The sequence below is a fragment of the Marmota flaviventris genome, chromosome 10, assembly GCF_047511675.1.
Source record: "Marmota flaviventris isolate mMarFla1 chromosome 10, mMarFla1.hap1, whole genome shotgun sequence".
Classification (NCBI taxonomy): domain Eukaryota; kingdom Metazoa; phylum Chordata; class Mammalia; order Rodentia; family Sciuridae; genus Marmota; species Marmota flaviventris.
Window position 1 is genome coordinate 41,754,532 of NC_092507.1, and position 20,041 is coordinate 41,774,572.

Consider the following 20,041-nt stretch of genomic DNA (forward strand, 5'->3'; position numbering starts at 1 on the left):
ATTGAAAAAAAAAAAAAAAAACAATGGGGCTGGGGATGTGGCTCAAGCGGTAGTGCGCTCACCTGGCATGCATGCGGCCCGGGTTCAATCTTCAGCACCACATACAAAGATGTTGTGTCCGCCAAAAACTAAAAAATAAATAAAAAATTAAAAAAAAAAAAGATTACAGATCAGTATAAAAACAAACAAACAAACCTATAGTGAGTCCCATTTGTTGAATAAAAGATCCTAAGTAGGGTCACTGCTATTTATCAAACATTTCAGTGCCTAATCTTTATTCACCCCAAATTTCATTATATAAGACATTATTTTTAGTACCCATTATCCCTAGAGAAACAGAGTATTTTTTTTTTCATTCATTCATTTATTTTTTTTCCACATTTTTGTTTGCATATTATAATTGTACATATTGATGGAATTTGTTGTTACATATTCATAATGCACATGCATAACAATATAATTTGGGCAGTATCACTCCCCAGCAGTTCCCCACTCCTTCCCTGTTCATTTATTTATTTTAAAACATGGAGTCTTTTTGTGTTGCCAGGCAGGCCTCAAACTCCTGAACTAAAAAAAATTCTCCTGCCTCAGCCTCTTAAATAGCTGAGATTATAAGCATGTGCTACTATGCCCAGCAAAATGGCAGCGTTAAACAGAATATGTGTGTGTTTGTGTATACTGTGTGTGTATACACACAAATATAAATATATTTTTATTTTTTATTTATTTTTAAATCTTTTTTTTTAGTTGTAGATGGACACAATATCTTTATTTATTTATGTTTATGTGGTGCTGAGGATCAAACCCAGTGCCTTGCATGTGTGAAGCAGGCACTCTACTGAGCTACACCCCAGCCCTATAAATATATTTTTCAAAAGAGTGTGTGTGTGTGTGTGTGTTTGTGTGTGTGTGTGATGTGAATGTGTGAATGTGGTGCTGGGATGGCTCATACATATTAGGTAAGCACCCTAACCCTAAGCTCCACTCCGAGCCTCAGATGCAACATTTAGGTCAGGTTTCATATCATTCTTTGTTTGTTTGTTACTAGGGATTGAACCCAGGGGCAGGCACTTAACCACAAAGCCACATCCCCTGCCCTTTTTATTTACAGACAGGGTCTCACTAAATTGATTAGGGCCTTGAGATTGACTTTGAATTTGTGGTCCTCCTGCCTCAGCCTCTGAGCAATATCACACCCAGCCATATTCTTATTTCTTGAAGGTTGTAATATAATTACCTCGAGGTGTGGTGGCAAACCTGTGTAATCCTAGCTACTTGGGAGGCTGAAGCAGGAGGATCACAAGTTTGAAGCCAGTCTCAGTAACTTAGTAAGACCTTGTCTCTAAAAAATCAAAAGGACTGGGATTTGGCTCAGTGGTAAAGTATGGGGGTGGGAGATCTACATGAGTTTGCATATGGAATGGCCCCAAAGGCTCATGTGTTCCCTAATGCAGCAGTCTTCAGAGATGGGGCTTTTGGGAGGTGACTAGGTCATGAGGGCTCTGACCTCATCAATGGATTAATAATTTGAATAGATTATTGGGAGGTAGTAGAAACTGTAAAAGATGGGATGTAATCACATACTGTCTGCTTCCTGGCTATCATGAGCTGAGCATCTTTTCTCTGCCAAGCATTTCCACCATGTCGTTATGCCTTACCGCAGGCCCAAGTAATAAAGCCAGCTGACCATGGACTGAAACCTCTAAAACTGTGAGCCAAAATAAAACTTAACTCTTTTAGTATTGTTTTTGTCAAGTATTTTAGTCTCAGCCACAAAAAGGTGACTCATACAATGAGCTTAAGAGCAGATAACACCAAAAGGAAAAATCAGTGAAATTGAAGATATAACAATAGAGATGGTCCAAACATAAAGTTGGAATACATAAAAGAAGTATTTTAGACCTCAGTGACCCTTGGTACAACATCAAGTGTCCTAAGTGTAATTTGAGTCTGACTAGTGGAAAGAGGGAGAACAGAAAAAGATTGGAAAAAGCGATAGTAGCAAATACTCCAAATTTGATTGAAACTAAAACCACATATTGAAGAAACTCAACAAAGGCCAAGTAGAGTAAATTGTAATAAAATTATAACAAAGCTCATTAGAATCAAATTACCGAGAATGGTAATGGAAAGAAAACATTAAAAGGAGTCAGTAAAAAGTCATGTTATATGCCATGCACAAAAGTATCTTGAAATGAGTGAATGAACATAATAACATCAAAATGGATGAGATGATGTGATAAAAGAGGGAAATTTGTAACATTAAAAGTCTATATATGGGAACGGAGATGTATAGTTCAATAGTAGAGAGCCTATCTAGCATGTATGAGGCCCTGGATTAGATCCCAAGCACTGAAACAATAACAAAAATACAAAATGTCTACATAAGAAAAGAAGAAATGTTTCAAATCAGTGACTTCAACTTCTACCTCAAGAAGCCAAAGAAAAAGGGGGGTAGAGTGGGGATATAGCTCAGTTGGTAGAGTGCTTGCCTTGCATGTACAAGGCCCTGGGTTCAATCCCCAGAACCACAAAAAAGAAAAGAAAAAAAAAGCCAAAAAAATGAGTCAGGCCTATAATCCCAGTGGCTCAGGAGGCTGAGGCAGGAGAATAGGCCCTAAACAACTTAATGATACCCTGTCTCAAAATAAAAAAAGGGCTGAGGATGTGGTTCAGTGGTAAAACACTCCTGGGTTCAATCCTTGATGCCAAAAAATGGGGGGGGGGAGGGGGAGAAATTTAAATTTAAAGACATCATAAACAGAGAAAGAAATAACAAGAATCAAAAAAGAGGGCTGAGGTTGTGGCTCTGCCATAGAGTGCACGTCTAGCATGTGTGAGGCCCTGGGTTTGATCCTTAGCACCACATAAAGATAAATAAATAAAATAATGGTATTGTGTTTAACTACAACTAAAAAATAAAAAAGGAAGAACAAATTTGGCTTATGTTATCAGACATATATTAACCTGTAGTAATCAAGATAGTGTCAGGCCAGGTGCTGGGGTGCATGCCTATAATCCCAGCAGCTTGGGAGGCTGAGGGAGGAGGATCTTGAATTCAAAGCCAGCCTTAGCAGTTTAACAAGGCCCTAAGCAAGTCAGCAAGACCCTGCTGATAAATAAAATACAAAAAAGGGCTGGTGATGTGGCTCAGGGATTGAGTACCCCTAGGTTCAATCCCTGGTACCCCCCCCCCCGCCCCAAAGTGTTGAGGCATAAAAATAAATAAAAGTAGGACATGCCTGGTGGTGACTGGGGAGGCTGAGGCAGGAGGATGGCAAGTTTGAGGTCAACCTCAGCAATTTAACGAGGCCCTAAGCAACATAGTGAGATCTGGTCTCAAATAAAAACACCTGGGGGCCTGGGTTGTACTCAGTGGTAGAGCGATTGCCTTGCATGCGTGAGGTCCTGGGTTAGATCCTTAACACCACGTAAAAATAAACCAATAAATAAAAATAAATATTGTGGCCATCTGCAACTAAACAACAACAACAACAACAAAAAACCCCAAACACCTGGGGCAAAACATCCCTGGGCTCAATTTCCAGTAAAAAAATATAAAGAAGAAAGAAAAATAGATTAATGAATCAAAACAGAGAATACAGACATAGACATAGACATATAAAATTAATTAAATTTTTACATAGGTTCAAAGCAGTTTGGTGGAGAAAGGAGTCTTTGTAACAAATGGTGCTGGAACAACCGGATATAAATATGTAAAAAAAATTGAACTTTGATTTATACCTCTACTACATAAAGAATTAGCTCTAAATTGATCATAGAGCTAAAAATAAAACCAAAAAATAGCTTACCGGGTGTGGTGGCGCATGCCTGTAATCCCTGTGGCTTGGGAGGCTGAGGCAGGAGGATCACAAGTTCAAAGCCAGCCTCAGCAGCTTAGTGAGGCCCTAAGTGACTCAGGGAGACCCTGTCTCTAAATAAAAATGCTAAAAAGGGCTGGTGATGTGGCTCAGTGGTTAAGTGCCCCTGTATTCACTCCCTAGTACAAAAAAAAAAAAATTAAAGCACTAGAATAAAGCATGGTGGTACATGCCTATAATACCAGTAATTTGGGAAGCTGAGGCAGAAGGATCAAAAGTTTCAAGGCCCGGGCTGGGGATGTTGCTCAAGTGGTAGCACGCTTGCTTAGCATGTGTGAGGCACTGGGTTCAATTCTTAGCACCACATAAAAATAAAATAAAGACATTGTGTCCACCTAAAACTAAAAAATAAATATTAAAAAAAAAAGTTCCAAGGCCCATCTTGGCTACCTAGTAAGACCTTGTCTCCAAATAAAATAAAAAGGACTAATGATGTAGCTTGGAGGTAGAATGCTCCATCCTTAGTACCACAAAAAGTAAAAGTTAGTCACTATGGGTCTGGATCCCGCCATTATTTGAATGTTTATAGGCTTACTTTCCTAGATCAGGAGCCCTAGCTTTCTGTGCTACACAGGTGCTGAAAAAACCATAATGTCGTGATGGGGCAAAATTGCGACATATGCAGTAGAGGGGAGAAATAGAGAATGTCTACGAGCTTCTGCCCCTTTCGATGCTTTATTCCCTCAAGTTACTCAATACAATTTCACTCTGGATTCTTAATCAAGAAAACAAAAATTCTTAATGCTGGGCACTGCAATAGATATAATCAATTCACAGCAAACAATTCTAGATTAATTAATTCACAGCAAACAATTGTAGATTAATTCTAAGCACTGCAAGCACACTTAATCATGACAGGCTAATGACAGACATTCTCTCTGTGTGCTAAGGTCAAAAGTCTCAAGCTTTAGGCTTTAAGTCTACTAGATACACACACTCAATCAGACCGAGGAGATCAGGTCCAGAACCAAGGCAGGCTTTTCCTGGCGTGGAGGGACAAATGGTTGAGGAGAGGGTCCTAGGGAGAAGTTGTGGTTCTCACCAAGGTCCAGAGGAGGTGGTAGAATTTGAGAGCAGTGAGGATCACACAGAGGATCAGGAAACGATGATAAGTGATGGGATGTCAGGTCCTCGTCAGGCTCTCCAGTTCGAGTGCATCCTTGTTTTGGCTGGCTAAATCCCTGTTCATTTGCTCTATTATTTATACTAAATTTTGGGGCTTTGACCCCCCTTTCAATCCTTATCAGCTACCATGGGATTTCTCCATGACATCATTTACCCTGGTGTCAGAAACATCTGGTCTTGTGATCTCCACCCGGATCTTGCCTTTCTCACAGCCTGCCAGAGGCCTCACTCTATTTATCAGGGTGAGGGGAAGTTTGAGACTGTACTGGAGGGATCTGTTGGATGTGCCTGGTGAAACTGGAGGTTTCAAACAGGAGTTTTTAAAATAGAATTGCTTAGGCTCAGGCTTAAGGCCATCCTCACACAAGGGAGAACACTAAGCACCCTGAAAGCCAGGAAATGGTAAAGGTCTATGTGTATATCAATGTGCCACTAGCCCCGCAAGTTCACAGCTTATGTGGTGAAAACTGGGATAATAATCAGGAGAGAACCCCAACTCCATTTGTTGTGTTCCTACATGAGAGAAGCTGTGGTTTTTAGGGTCCTCAGTTTTTGTTTCTCCTGAGGGTTTTTTTGTTTGGTTGGTTTTTTTGTTTGTTTTTGGTAGCGGTGTTTATCCACTGATCCATATCCCCAGCCCTTTTTTATATTTTTTATTTAGAGACGTGATCTCACCAGTTTCTTAGGGTCTCATTAAGTTGCTGAGGCTGGCTTTGAACTCTGATTCTCATACCTATACCTCCTGAGCTTTTTAAATGTAGATGAAGTAGTATCTCAAATCCAGAACCCAAATTTGAAATCTAGAATTCCTGCATAGCTCTTCAAAGGTCAATCTGTTCATGTTTCCAAAGCCAGGGTTCCTGTTGTGATGGGCAAAAGGTACGACTTATCCAGTCCAGGGGGAGAAATAAAGAATGTCCACATGCTTCTGCCCTTTTCAACGCTTTATTCATTCAGATCATTCAATACAATTTTACTCTATAGGTTCTTTTTTTTTTTTCTGTTTAATTTTTTATACTTTATTCCTTGTATCAATAGATTAAGAAAGTAAAATTTTCCCAGGTACTGATTTATAGATACTATTTATAAGTAGAATCAAAAAGCTCAGTTTCACAAACAGTAACATTCAGTGATCTCTTTAAATGCAATTTTAATCCTTATTTTAAGCTAAGGGCAATAATTTAATGCAGTAAGCTAAATTCACACAAAACCTGTATACTGTGAACTACAAAAGTGGTTTTTGTAGCTACATACAGTTTTAGTCAACTACACATTTCCACAAGTACTTACAAATATGTTAAAAAAACATTACCCCAAATGCTTATCCTACCATTAGCTCATTAAACATTGCCATTCCTGCTCCTGAAAGTAGATGATTGGGAAAATGAGTTCTAAAACTTAAAAAGTAACTTTAAGTCCAAAAGGTTTTAAATCAAAAAAGTCTTTCAACATGGAAGCATCAACATGAAACTTTTAAGTTTCTAAAAAAATAAAAATAAAAAAATCACTCTTTAGAAAATATTAAAACAAATTATCATTTAAGACACATAAACATTCTTACAAAAAAACTTGTAGTTTCAAATATCATCTCCTTAAAAGAAAACCAGTTCACTATCTTTAATAACATCTCAGACCACTGTTGTCTAAAAACTTCAGAATATGTAAGGCATATGTCTCAGCTGTCATAGTCAAAATGACACTTAGATTTCACATATTAAACAGCTATAGTATAGCTTATAATGGCACAAATATACCTAACACATAAATACTACTTCATCCTTTAGATAGTCAAAAGTCAGAAGGAACTGCATAATTTGTAAGGTACTTTAACTTACGTGTAGTCATTAAACTCAGTAAATAATTCAAGTATAGTCATGTAAAGGCAGGCAATTAAAGGCTCAAGGATCACTCTAAAATCAAAGACATGAAAATAAAGGCTGAAAACTTTGTTTCTCCGTCTTTCATTTACATGCCTAGATATTAGGACATTACTGAACAAAATACACAATTATTATATATGATTTCCACAGAATATAATGAAATTTCATGAAGTACAAAAATTATCAAGATCCGTAGTTTGCTTCATCAAATGCTTTTCTAGCTCGTTTCAATTCTTCATTCATGGTAAGCAAGTCTTTAACCCTAGCAAACTTCCTTGGGTCCTTTCGAATCAAGAAGATGATATCTTCAACTTGTACTCGACCTTGTCTTCCAATTGACATTGCCTTGTGAGTATTCTTTAGAAAAAAGTCTCTTTCTTTTTCCCTGTCCACCTTCTGCACCTCCTCCAATTTCTTCATTTTCCTCCTCAAAGGTCGGGTCTTCTTCCTCATCTGCCATCCCACTAGCCCGCCAGCCCACAGCGCCTCGCTGGCTAGCTGCTGGCTGGTTTTACTATTTCCTCTACGTCATTTCCGGTCACTCTATAGGTTCTTAATCAAGAAAACGACAATCCTTAATGCTAGGCATTACAATAAACATAATCAATTCACAGCAAAAACTTCTAGATTAATCAATTCACTGCAGACAATTCTAGATTAATTAATTCTAAGCACTGCAAACACACCTAATCTGACAGGCTAATGACAGACATTCCCTCTGTGTGCTAAGCTCAAGTTCAGTTCAAAAGTCTCAAGCCTTAGGCTTTTAAGTCCAGCAGATGCACACTCACTCAGACCGAGGTGATTGGGTCTGGGACGGAGGCAGACTTCTCCTGGGGTAGAGTTGACAGCTGGCTGAGGAGAGGGTCTTAGAGAGAAGTTTCCATTCTCACCAGGGTCAAGATGTGGCTATAGAGTTTGAGAGTGGTGAGGTATATGCAGAGGATTAGCAAATGATGATGTCATCATCCAGGTCCTCATCAAGCTCTCCAGCTTGTGTGCATCAGTATAGGTTGACTGAATGTTTGTTCCTTTGCTCTGTTATTTATACTAAATTTGGGGGCTTTTGACCCCCCCCCCCTTTTAATCTTTATCAGCTTCCGTCATTTACCCTGAGGTTAAAATATCTGGTCTGGTGGTCCCCACCCTGATCTTTTGTCCTTTCCTTTTTATCAGGTGAGGACAGCCTGCCAGAGGCTTCACTCTGAGTGTATCAGGGTGGGGGGAGTGACTTGTTTGTGCCTGAGGGCAATACTGGTGGGCTCCTCGGTTTGGTGTGCCTAGTGGGATTGCAGGTTTCAAACTGGAGTTTTTAAAAAGTTTATAAAGAATCGCTTAGGCTCAGGCCTAAGACCATCCTCACAGTTTCCTGTTCACAGTAAATGACAATAAAATAGAATAGATAGTAAAATGACCAGGCAGTCAGGATAATGGGCCCCATTTTAGGAGTACCTTTAAGGCTTATTTCAAATGTAAAAAACCTGGAGGCTGACTCTTGGGAACACCTTCAACCAAATCCTTTGTCCCAGGGATGAACCCAGATGGAAGTTACTGGAAGGAGGATGGTCACAGATAGGATGGAAGAGAACCCAGATGGTGGCCAGGATGCTTTTTTCAATACCTATTTTAAATAAATTTTGGTCCATGCTCTGCCCAAAACCATATATAAACTCCTAAGCTGGCACACCAACATGAGTTTTTCTGCTATCATCCCCCCTCTCTCATGGTAGGAATTTATCTCTTCTTACTTAAAATCCTACTCTGTTTACTCTTTAAAAACAAGGGGTGGGGAGCTGGGGATGTGACTCAAGTGGTAGTGCGCTTGCCTGGCATGCATGAGGCAGTGGGTTCCCTCAGCACCACATAAAAATGAAATAAAGATATTAAAAAAAAAAAAAAACGAGGTGGGGGCTGGGGTTGTGGATCAATGCACTTGCCTCCATTGTGTGAGGCACTGGGTTCAATACTCAGCATCGCATATAAATAAATGAATAAAATAAAAGTCCATCAACATCTAAAAACAAAACAAAAAAAGTAAAAGTAAAATAAATACATAATAAAAATGGCTGGGGTTGTGTAGTTCAGTGGTATAGTGCTCCTGGGTTTAATCCCCAATACCCCCCCCACACACACACACAGTATGCTAAATTTAAGGAAAAACATGTCAATTGATGCATTAGAATTGAGAATCTAGGAAAATGCCATAATTCTGTGGTCAGTTTATTTTCAGCAAGGCTACGGAAACATTTCGGTGGGAAAAGAGGAGGCTTTTCAACAAATGAACTCCAAGTGGATTATAAACCCACCAGTAAGAGCTAAATATATAAAACTTTGTGAAGGAAACATAGCTATGAAACTTCATTTAAAAGAAAATTTAGGCCAGCCCGGTGTGGTGGCACACCCTTAATACCAGCAGTTTGGGAGACTGAGGCAGGAGGATCAGGAGTTCAAAACCAGCCTTAGCAAAAGCAAGGTGTTAAGCAACTCAGAGAGACCCTATCTTTAAATAAAATACAAAATAGGGCTGGGGTTTTGGTTCAGTGGTCAAATAGCCCTGAGTTCAATCTCTGGTACCCCCCACCAAAAAAAAAAAAAGTTATACCAGGCACAGTGGCACATGCCTATAATCCTAGTGGCTTGGGAGGCTGGGGGAGGAGGATAGCAAGTTCAAAGCCAGCCTCAGCAATTTAGCAAGACCTTGTCTCAAAATAAAAACTAAAAAGAAGGGCTGGAGATGTATCTCAGTGGTTAAGCACCCCTGGGTTCAATCCCTGGCACCAGAAAAACAGTTTAAAAAGTGCATATACAGGGAGGGGGCGGGTTGTGGCTCAGAGGTAGAGCGCTTGCCTAGTACATATGAGGGGCTGCGTTGGATCCTCAGCACCACATAAAAATAAATAAATAAAATGAAGGTATTGTGTCCAACTACAACTAAAAATAAATATATTTTTTAAAAAGTGCATATATAAATATGTAACAGCAAATCACACCAATATGTATGCACCAATAAAAAAATGGAAGAAAGAAAAAAAAAACAGAACAAAACTTTACAACCTTGAATTAAGTAATGGATTCTTAGGACATCAGAAATACAAGTAACAAAAAAAAAATTAACAAAACAAAAACCACCTAGATTGTTTGGATTTAATAAAAAATTTTAGGTCACTGTGATGCAAAGCAGACTAAAACATTTGTCTTCAACTGAAAACACTTTCAGTTACAGCATCCAGTTGCATTTTTCCCCTTATTTGGAGACTCTCTGAGAGAAGGGGTTATGTTCACATAACACAATCTTATAAGAAAGAATAATACAGTATGGCTTAGAATACAATTTAATTAATTGGCATTCCTATGCTTCTATTTTCCCCCATTATTATTATTATTATTATTATTATTATTATTATTATTATTATTATTATTCTTCTTCTTCTTCTTCTTCTTCTTCTTCTTCTTCTTCTTCTTCTTCTTCTTCTTCTTCTTCTTCCTCCTCCTCCTCCTCCTCCTCCTCCTCCTCCTCCTCCTCCTCCTCCTCCTCCTCCTCCTCCTCCTCCTCCTCCTCTTCTTCCTCTTCTTCCTCTTCTTCTTCTTCCTCTTCTTCCCCAGGCCTTTTAATTTTTTTTTTTATTTTGAGACAGGGACTCACTAAATTGTTGAGGCTGGTCTCAAATTTGTAATCCTCCTGTCTCAACTTTCTGAGTTGGTGGGATTACAGGTATATACCACCAGGTTGATCTCCCACTTCCATTATTAAGCTGTGTAAGTTACCATTTGTGAATTAAAAAAAAAAAAAATTAGCACTAGGCATTGTGGCCTATAATTTCAGCTACACAGGAAGCTAAGGCAGGAGGATCACAAATTCAAGGTTAGCCTGGGCAATTTAGCAAGACCTTGGCTCAAAATAAAAAATAAGAAAGGGCTGTGAGTGTTCAATGACAAAGTGCACCCTGAGTTCAATCTCCAATACTGAGAAAAAAATTTTAGTAATACTTTTCTTACTTATGATTTTGGGTAAGACAGATATCCAAGAAAGATAAGACTTGTAATTTTAGTTCTTTTTATTTTCTTTTCCAGATTGTCTGTGTCTTGAGACTAAGATAAAAAAGACTTTGGATTTATTTATTTGTTGTATACTATTTATGTTTGGGCCTTTGACCATAGACATAGTATCATTATATATATATAGTGGTATTCGTTAAGCTGTATCATCATGTAGTGGTCAATAATAAAACAGCTGAAATGGGAGCTGGGGGTGTGGCTCAGTTTTTGAGCCCTTGCCTAATGTGCAAGGAGTGAGATTACTGGATTCAATCCACCAAAAAAAAATCTAACTGTAAATGCAAAAAGATCCTAAGAACTTGTTTTTTGTGGGGTAATTTGTGTTTTTAATAAAGCTTTCTTGCCAGGCTTAGTGGCACCTTCCTATAATCCCAGTGGATAGGGAGATAAGGCAAGAGGATCACAAGTTCAAGGCCAGCCTCAGCACCTTATTGAAGCCCTAAGCAACTTAGTGAGACCCTGTCTCAAAATAAAAAATAAGCATGCCTGTAATGCCAGCAGCTCAGAAGGCGGAGGTAGAAGGATCACAAATTTGACTCCAGCCTCACAATTCAGCAGGCCCTAAGTAACTTAGTGAGACTCTGTCTAAAAATAAAAAAAAATTTTTTTTAAAGGGCTGGAGATGTAGCCCAGTGGTAAAACGCCTCTGGGTTCAATCCTCAGTACCAAAAAATAAAATAGGGCTGGGGGTATGACTCAGTGGCTAAATGCCCCTAGATTCAATTCCCAGTATCAAAAAAAAGTTTTCTCTTGTTTTCTTTCAGCTTCAAGGTATTGCAGCATGCTGATTGAAGAAGGAGGGCTGCAGCATTTATACAACATCAAAGAACATGAACAGACTGATCCCCATGTTCAACAGATTGCTGTGGCCATTCTGGACAGCTTAGAAAAACACATTGTGCGCCATGGGAGGCCACCTCCCTGTAAAAAGCAGCCTCAGGCTAGACTAAATTAATATCCATAGATTATTGGATCACTGAACCACAGGAATTTGTGATTGGTTCATTTGGAATATCTTACCCTCTGTGGTGTTTTGGGGGGGTTCTGTGACAAGATTCATAAGATCAGTTTGGGATTGATAATGTACACTACTGCCCATGTGAACAGTCTCTAATTTGTCTTGTGATTTTTAACTAATGAGGCAAGAAAGGTCTCTTCCTTCATCATTGCCTTTTAGGAAATTTTCCACATCTTTCAGTGTTTGAACTTATCTGTGCTTGAGATTCTAAAGTTTTATGATAAAGTTTGCACGAACCCTTAGGCCAGATTCTTCTGATCTCAGCGTCCCTTCCAATCAATTTGCAGCTTCCCATGAGCTGTTAACTTGATTTCTGGCACTGCTTCACTTGTAAATTTTATACTGCTTCTGTACAAAATGCCTTTATTCTCTGTGTATCTTTTACAAGATGTCCTTCTTAGTATGAAAGAATGGAAATCTAAGTTGTCTCCTTGTGGAAGTTACTCACTGTAACCTGGATGGCTAACAGAAAAATATTTTTAGAGGGCTGGGGATGTATCTCAGTGGTAGAGCGCTTGCCCAGCATGTGTAAGGCCCTGTGTTCAATTCCTAGTACTACAAAGACAAAGAGAAAGAAAAAGAAAAGAAGAAGAAGAAAAGAAAGAAAAATATATTAGGAAGAAAAACTACTAAAGAAGAATAAAGGTTAGGAATTGGGAATTGCTTTCATGGTATAGTTTTTTAAATGGGCCAGGCTATCCTTCTGGAGACCATCTGTCTTGAGGCAGTGAGCAGAAGCTGGTTTTCTGTATTTATGGCTGGAAGTATGGACTGCTACTTCCTGTACAGACTGCAGGTTACTCTCAACAAATATTTCCCCAAATTATCTCAGTATAAAATATTATAGCATTCTGTATTTAAGCCTGTATAATTCTCCATTATGTCATAATGTTGTGAAAATGTGAATTTTTTACAAATTGTCTCTGGTTCAAACTAGCCATTCTTTCCCCTCTATTTCAAAGTCATTTTTGTTCAGTGGAATAGTGACTACTTGTGGTATTGACTTACTCAGTTAAAATACAATTGACAACAGTAAATTTTGCCACAAAAAGTTTAATTTGGGCTGGGCGTATAACTCAGTGGTAGAGTGGTATTTAGTTTGTGCAAGGCCCTGGGTTTAATGCCCCCCAAAAGGTTAAATTTTCTTTTGTTCATATATATGTCTTCTTGATGTGTTCATGTTGGAGAAAAATGTCCATATCTCACTGCCAAAAATGCAAGAGAAGAATTAGTTATTGTTAAATGTTTAGATACAATGATTATAGTTGCTGTGGAGAAAAGGAAATATTTTTGATGGATTATTTTTTAGACAGTTGCCTTTTCCTTAAGATAGTTGACCCAGTATAGTAAAGAATCAATTATCATTTTATCAATAATTGCACTTGGGAGGCAGCAAGTTGCCTGGAAATGTAAATTCCATTTAAATTTTCACTTTGAGATAAGGTTCTTCTGTAATCTCAGATTACTACTTTTTTTTTTTCATAGATGGACAAAATGTTTTCAGTAGAGATTTTAAATGGGATGTTTAAATTGCAGTATTTTTTCCAAAGGTATTTTAGCTTAGAAAGAAGCTGGTTTGATAATATGCTGGTAACATTTTTGACACACATATTTGACCCACTATCACAATAATCAGCTTTGAATTTTTTCAAGTTCCTTCATGGGAATGAAAACTGACTTATATTAAAAGAAAACAAATATTTAGAACCACTAAAAGCACATTAAATTGTGTTTTAATTCTAACTTAATTGGCTTAAAGGAATTTTTTTTAGGTATAAAGTGAATTTTTAAAGTTTTCTTTCCTTTTTTCTCCTCCTCATTCTCATTTTTATTATTTTTTATTTTATACTGGGATTGAACCCATGGATGTTTTTACCACTGAGGTACATCCCAGCTCTTTTTGTTTTTCACTTTTGAGACAGGATCTTGCTAATAAGTTGCTTAGGGCATCTCTTGAAGTCCTGAGAATGGCCTGGACCTTGGGCCAAGGGATCCTACTGCCTCAGCTTCCCCAGTCACCAGAATTACAGGCATGCATCTCCATACTTTGTCTCCCTTTTTTCTCAGTGTCTAAGGCAAAATTTAGAAAATAGGATGGCCTGCAATAACTTGAAAGTTGCTAGCTCTGTTGACCATTTTCAGGTCTGTTTTGTGTACTGAAGGGAAATCCTGTCTGAGAAATTTGTCTTCAAATTTGTTTTACACTGTTCAAGGCAACTGTGTATGTTCCCTGTTAGACTATTGATAGGTTTTTATCTTTACAAATTGTTTTCAGAAATGGCTAAAAATGTACAGAAAACAGTAAATCCCTTCTTTATTCAGAATAAATATGAAGACTCAAAAAATATTTAAAGTTAAAGTTAAATTTACTATTTTAGTAGTAGCCAGATCTGAGTCTTAAAAGCAAAACAAGCACATCTCAAATATATAAAAATTTTGGTGCCTTTCTGGTTGGGATGGTTCTTAAAATTTTGTATATAATTAAGGCATAGAATTAACTGTAAGATCTTGAATCTGGTTGAAATATAATGGATGTATATATTGAAATTATGAGGTATAACTGGAGTCTCTACAGTTAGTGTCTATGAGGCTTCTTTTTTGTAGCTGTAGACTAGAATGTACCAGTACTTGGTACCTTCAAAGGTTACCTTTTGGTGACGTAGAGGTGCTGTTTCAAGCACAGCTTAGACTAGAGTTAAACCACTCAAATCATTGGTGTGCTCAGATATTATTATACATCAGTAGATCAGTTTAGGAGCAACAGCAAGGTTTGGATCTACTAAAGGAAATGGAATTAGACCTTTTAGATTATAATGGTATGTGTGGGTATCATTGAGTAAGACAAGAAAGAAGTAGAACAAATTTTATTAGGGATCTTATTCTTTGTATCAAGTTGTGCTATAGTCTTTATATTCTAAAAAGCATTTCTTTTGGGTTGAGGGCATAGCTCAGGTCAGTAGTTGAACATGTGCTTGGCATGTACAAGGCCTGGGGTTCAAACCCAAGCACCAAAAAGAAAAGAGTATTAGTTTTTTTTTTTTCTTTTTGTAGTTAAAAAAGAAGCATAAATCAAGTACTAATGGGGGTTAGTTTATTCTTCAACCATACATGCAGTGGCTACTGATCTAGGTTGAGGATTTTTATAAAGCGTATCAGACCCATAATTCCTGGAGTTGACCATAAATATTGCTGCTTGTCATCCCTGGGTGGATATGCCATTAATAGAAGGGGATTTCCCTAGGTGGGGGTAAATAAGGTTGCTATGGGAATTTGCTTTCCTGATCTCTTTTATTTTCAAACTTCTGAAGAATCAAAGATTCATATTTTAAACTATTAATCCTATTTGTCTAGTTTAGAAAGTTGCTCTTACAAATGAGTCCTTTTACATTGACCTGTTTTTCTCCTAGTCATTTTAGTTTCGCTGTGTTTTTAATTATGCTATTTATCAAAGTAGCACCGGGCCATCTTCCATCCTCTTTGAGCAAATCTTAATGAAAACATTTTATGCACCAAATTGGGGTAAATTAATGAACCAAAAGTTTGGCTTAGTGTGTTTATTTATTTTTTGTTTTGTTTCATTGGGCTTAGTGTTTTAAAATGCATTACCCCCCCCCCCAAAAAAAAAAAAAAAAAAAAAAACCACTGTGTAGCGGTGCTCAAGGAACAGAGGTAGGAGAAATGTACTGTTTTATATATTTAAAAATGCACCCCACTCCTGCCCTCTCATGTATGTTTACATATTTGGTTTTTGTACAACATTAAAAGGGGTATAAACAGTATTATTTATTTGAAGGCATAAGTTAAAGACAGAGTCATATTGTCAGCTGATGTGGGCTTTTTCAGTTTTATCTGTTGTTATTTATTGGGGGACTTTGTACAGTTAGGGCTTCAAAATTGCTCTGAGACAGCTTTCAGATATGTTTGCAAACTTTTGGTTTCCCTCTTAAATCCACTGTAGCAGTTTTGAATGATTTTGTGAATAAGGGATGTTAGTCTTTACCATTTGCTGAGTGTTCACATTTTTAATTTTCAGTGTTAACTGTTTGTTTTAGGAATAATGTAAAATCAACGTTTGGTAATGAGAGTAGTAGTATGATAGGAAAATGCTGATTGGGCTTTAAATGAGTGATTGCTTTTTTTACTTAGTGTTTCATAGACTTTGCATGACATGGTATACTCCTAATTATGCATTCTTTCATTTCCAAATCAGTCTTAACCCAAGATACTTTTATGTTAACTGACTAGTGGCCTAAAAAAGAACTTATTCTGCTTGTTTGTCCCCTGCCCCACTCTTTTTTGGTAAGTTATGCAAAGATTAATGCTGTTTCTTATTACTCTGAATGGAATAAGAGCTCTCTTGGAGAGCTTAAAGCCAGACAGGAAACTATTGTGATGGTAGCATACACCTGTGATCCCAGCTACTCTGAAGGTGAAACAGGAGGGTCATAAGTTCAAGGTCAACATCAGCAATTTAGCAAGATCCTGTCTCAAAGTGAAAAATAATGGGGATGTAGCCCCGTGGTAAAGAAACCGTGAATTCAATTCCCCATGCTGTGGGGAAAAAATTCAGAGCTGGGCATGGTGTACACTTTCATAATCCCAGCTATTCTGGAAGCTGAGGTGGGAGAATTAGCTTGAGCCTAGGAATTGGAGGCCAGCCTGGGCAACATAGTGAGACCCTGTGTCAAAAAAAATTTTTTTTCCCCAACAATTCAAAATTATGGAAAGTCAGAAATCTAGTTCATTAATAGTATGTGATTAATTTTGGCGTTACTATGGGTAAAATTGGGTTCTTGTGTATTTATTTAATCAGCTTTTGAAGCAAGTAACCACTTAACTAGTGAAAGCTGAGACACTTTATTGAGAGCATTTTTCCCTCTAAAAATAAGAGACTGTGAAGATCAATACTCAGATTGATCTGCAACAATACAAGTTTTTTAAATACTTGATTTATATAGGATTCCCTTTATCAAATCCTCACTGACTTATATGAGAAAAGCTATCTTTTGCTTGAATTCTGATGAAATAATTTAGCTCCTTTCAAAGGATATGAAAAATTGATTGGAATGTGTAATGTGTGTACATTTTAAAGACTCAATTATCTGGATTGGAGGCATTGTTTTCATTATGGCCAGATGAATGGGAATATTCTGTACATGAATCATGCTATATTTTAAATCAGGACATCACTTAAGTATTAATGTGTGTACAGATTTTTGTTTTGGATTTTTTTTGCCTAAATAAATGTTATAAATTTTATGTAAAGTGTGTCTTGTCTACTTTGCTTCTAGTCATTTGCTTTAAAATTTAATATTAATGCAACTGGGTGTGGTGGCTTACACCTATAATTCCAGCAGGTTAAGAGCTGAGGAATGAGGACCTCAAGTTCATGGCTGATTCAGAAAGTTAGGAAGGACCTAAGCAATTTAGTAAGAGCCTGTCTCAAAATAAAAGAATAAAAAGGACTGGGAATATGACTCAGCATCCTGAATTCAATCCCCAGTACCAACAAATAAATAAATAAAATAATATTAATGCAAGTTTTGGGTTCTGGGCTCCTTAGTGATCTACTTGCAGCAACTGCTTTGTGAAAAAGGCTATATAGTTTGTCAGGCATGGTGGTGCATGCCTCTAATCCCAGCAACTAGGGAGGCTGAGGCAGAAGGATAATAAATTTGAAGGCAGCCTCAGCAATTTAGAAGACCCTAAGCAATGGAGCAAGGCCCTGTCTCAAAAAGGGATGTGGCTCTCTCATTAAGTACCTCTGAGCTCAATCTACAGTACCAAAAAATAAAAAATAATGGAGAAGAATAAAGGTTAAATAAAAATTATTTAACAGTATATTTGAAACCCAGTTCACAGTGCTTAATCCAAACTGGACACCTATACCTGGTGATATAATTGAGATAATTAATTGGTATACATTGTTTGCTGGGCACGGTGGTGCATGCTGTAATCTCAGTGACTCATGAGGCTGAAACAGGAGGATTGCAAGTTCGAGACCAGCCTCAGCAATTAAGGGAGCCCTTACACAACTTAGTGAGACACTGCCTCAAAAAATAAAAAGGGGGAGGGGGGAGGGGGGAGGACGGGAAAGGCAGCAGAGCACAACAGACACTAGTATGGCAATTTGTAAATCAATGGATGTGTAACTGATGTGATTCTGCAATCTGGGTATGGGGTAAAGGTGGGAGTTCATAATCCACTTGAATCAAAGTGTGGAATATGATATGTCAAGAAATTTGTAATGTTTTGAACAACCCACAATAAAAGAATTAGAGAAAAAAAAAATAAATAAAAAATAAAAAGGACTGAGGATGTGGCTCAGTGGTTAAGCACCTCTGGATTCAATCCCCACTATATCCACCCCCCCAATTCAATCCCCAGTACCAACAAATAAATAAATAAAATAATATTAATGCAAGTTTTGGGTTCTGGGCTCCTTAGTGATCTACTTGCAGCAACTGCTTTGTGAAAAAGGCTATATAGTTTGTCAGGCATGGTGGTGCATGCCTCTAATCCCAGCAGTTAGAGATCAAGGACATTGTCTGACAAACCTGTCTATCTATGGAGAGAGAATGTTTAAGTGCATTTAGTGAAAGGGATTACCAAAAACACAAAGTATTTGTGATTTTTGTTTCAGAACCTTCATTTATAGTTAAGTCTTAGGTAAATCAATTTGCCTAAGTCACAGAACATTGATTGTAGCAACTCCAATTCTCATTTCCAATACAGTGGATCCCACCCCACCATTTTATAACAGGATAACCTGATATTTCTTAGATCTCTGACAGAATGTGATTAAGCGTCAAATGAATGCTACAGGAAAGAATAACGTACCAAGGAGATTGTCCTCAAGAATGACATTATAGAGCAGCATTACTATTTAGATTCTGTACTTACATACAATCGTTAATAAAAAGTCACTACAGAGGGGCTGGGGCTATAGCTCAGTGATAGAGAGCTTGCCTAGCATGCATGAGACACTAGGTTCAATCCTCAGCAACACATAAAAATAAATAAAATAAAGGCATTCTGTCCATCTACAACTATCAAAAAACAAATTTAAAAAGTCACTACAGAAACTACTACTTCACTAATAAAAAATGAGATTAGATTTGTTAGGGTGATTGTAGAGTTTATTGTTCTGGGTTTTTTTTGTTGTTGTTTTGTTTTGCAGTATTGGGGGTTGAGCCCAAGGGCACTCTACCACTGAGCTATATTCCCAACCCTTTTAAAAATTCTTTGTCTTGAGATAGAAGTCTCACTAAATTATCCAGGCTGACCTCAAACTTGGAATCCTTCTGCTTCAGCCTCTCAAGAAGCCGGGATTACAATTGAGAGCCATTGCCCCTGTATCTATGGCTATATTTAACCAAACAAGCCTGGCTTAGTGGGGCACACTTTTAATTGTAATCACTTGGGCGGCTGAGGCAGGAGGATTGCAAGTTCAAGGCCAGCCTCAGCAACTTAGCAAGGTCCCAAACAATTTAGGCAGATCTTGTCTCAAAAAATTTTAAAAAAGGTGGAGGAGGTTTTCAAGATGGTGGAGTAGAGGAGGTCATTTTCCTGGCCGTTCTGTGGAGTGAAACCAAGAAAGCAGACAGGCAGCTTCTCAACAAAAACAAACAAACAAACAAAAAATGGGGGGACTTTACTGGAATTTAAAACTAGACATTCAAAGCAGACTGAGGACTCAGGAGGTTGAATATAATAAAAGAAGGAAGAGGGCTGGAGTTGTGGCTCAGTGGCAGAGCGTTTGCCTAGCATGTGAGGCACTGGGTTCAATCAGCACCACATAAATATTTATTTTTATTTAATAAATATTAGATAAATGTATTGTGTCCATCTGCAGCTAAAAAAAAAAAAAAGTTTAAATAAATAAATAAAGGAGGAAATCCTTAGTGGCACAGCCACTGCCTTGGCTGGGCCAGAAGCACAGCCAGAGAAGTCCCTCCCTGAGCATAATGGAGGGATAAGGGGAAAAAGGAACCCATATATTTAGGAGGCCTGAGGAGTGTCTGGGTCTGGAGCAGTTAGAGATCAAGGACATTGTCTGACAAACCTGAAAGACACACTGC

At 37.8% G+C, this 20,041-nt stretch overlaps 1 protein-coding gene across 2 annotated transcripts in view; it reads left to right on the forward strand.

The window, feature by feature from the left end:
• The window catches only part of Zyg11b (zyg-11 family member B, cell cycle regulator), a 77,298-nt gene extending 60,079 nt beyond the window's left edge, over positions 1-17,219 (forward strand). For both annotated transcript variants that reach the window (XM_027944949.2, XM_071617832.1), the window contains exon 14: positions 11,707-17,219. In XM_027944949.2, coding sequence (XP_027800750.2) covers positions 11,707-11,897 — 191 coding nt within the window. In that variant the 3' untranslated portion in view covers positions 11,898-17,219. The remainder of the gene's footprint in view (positions 1-11,706) is intronic.
• Positions 17,220-20,041: the final 2,822 nt, after the last annotated feature.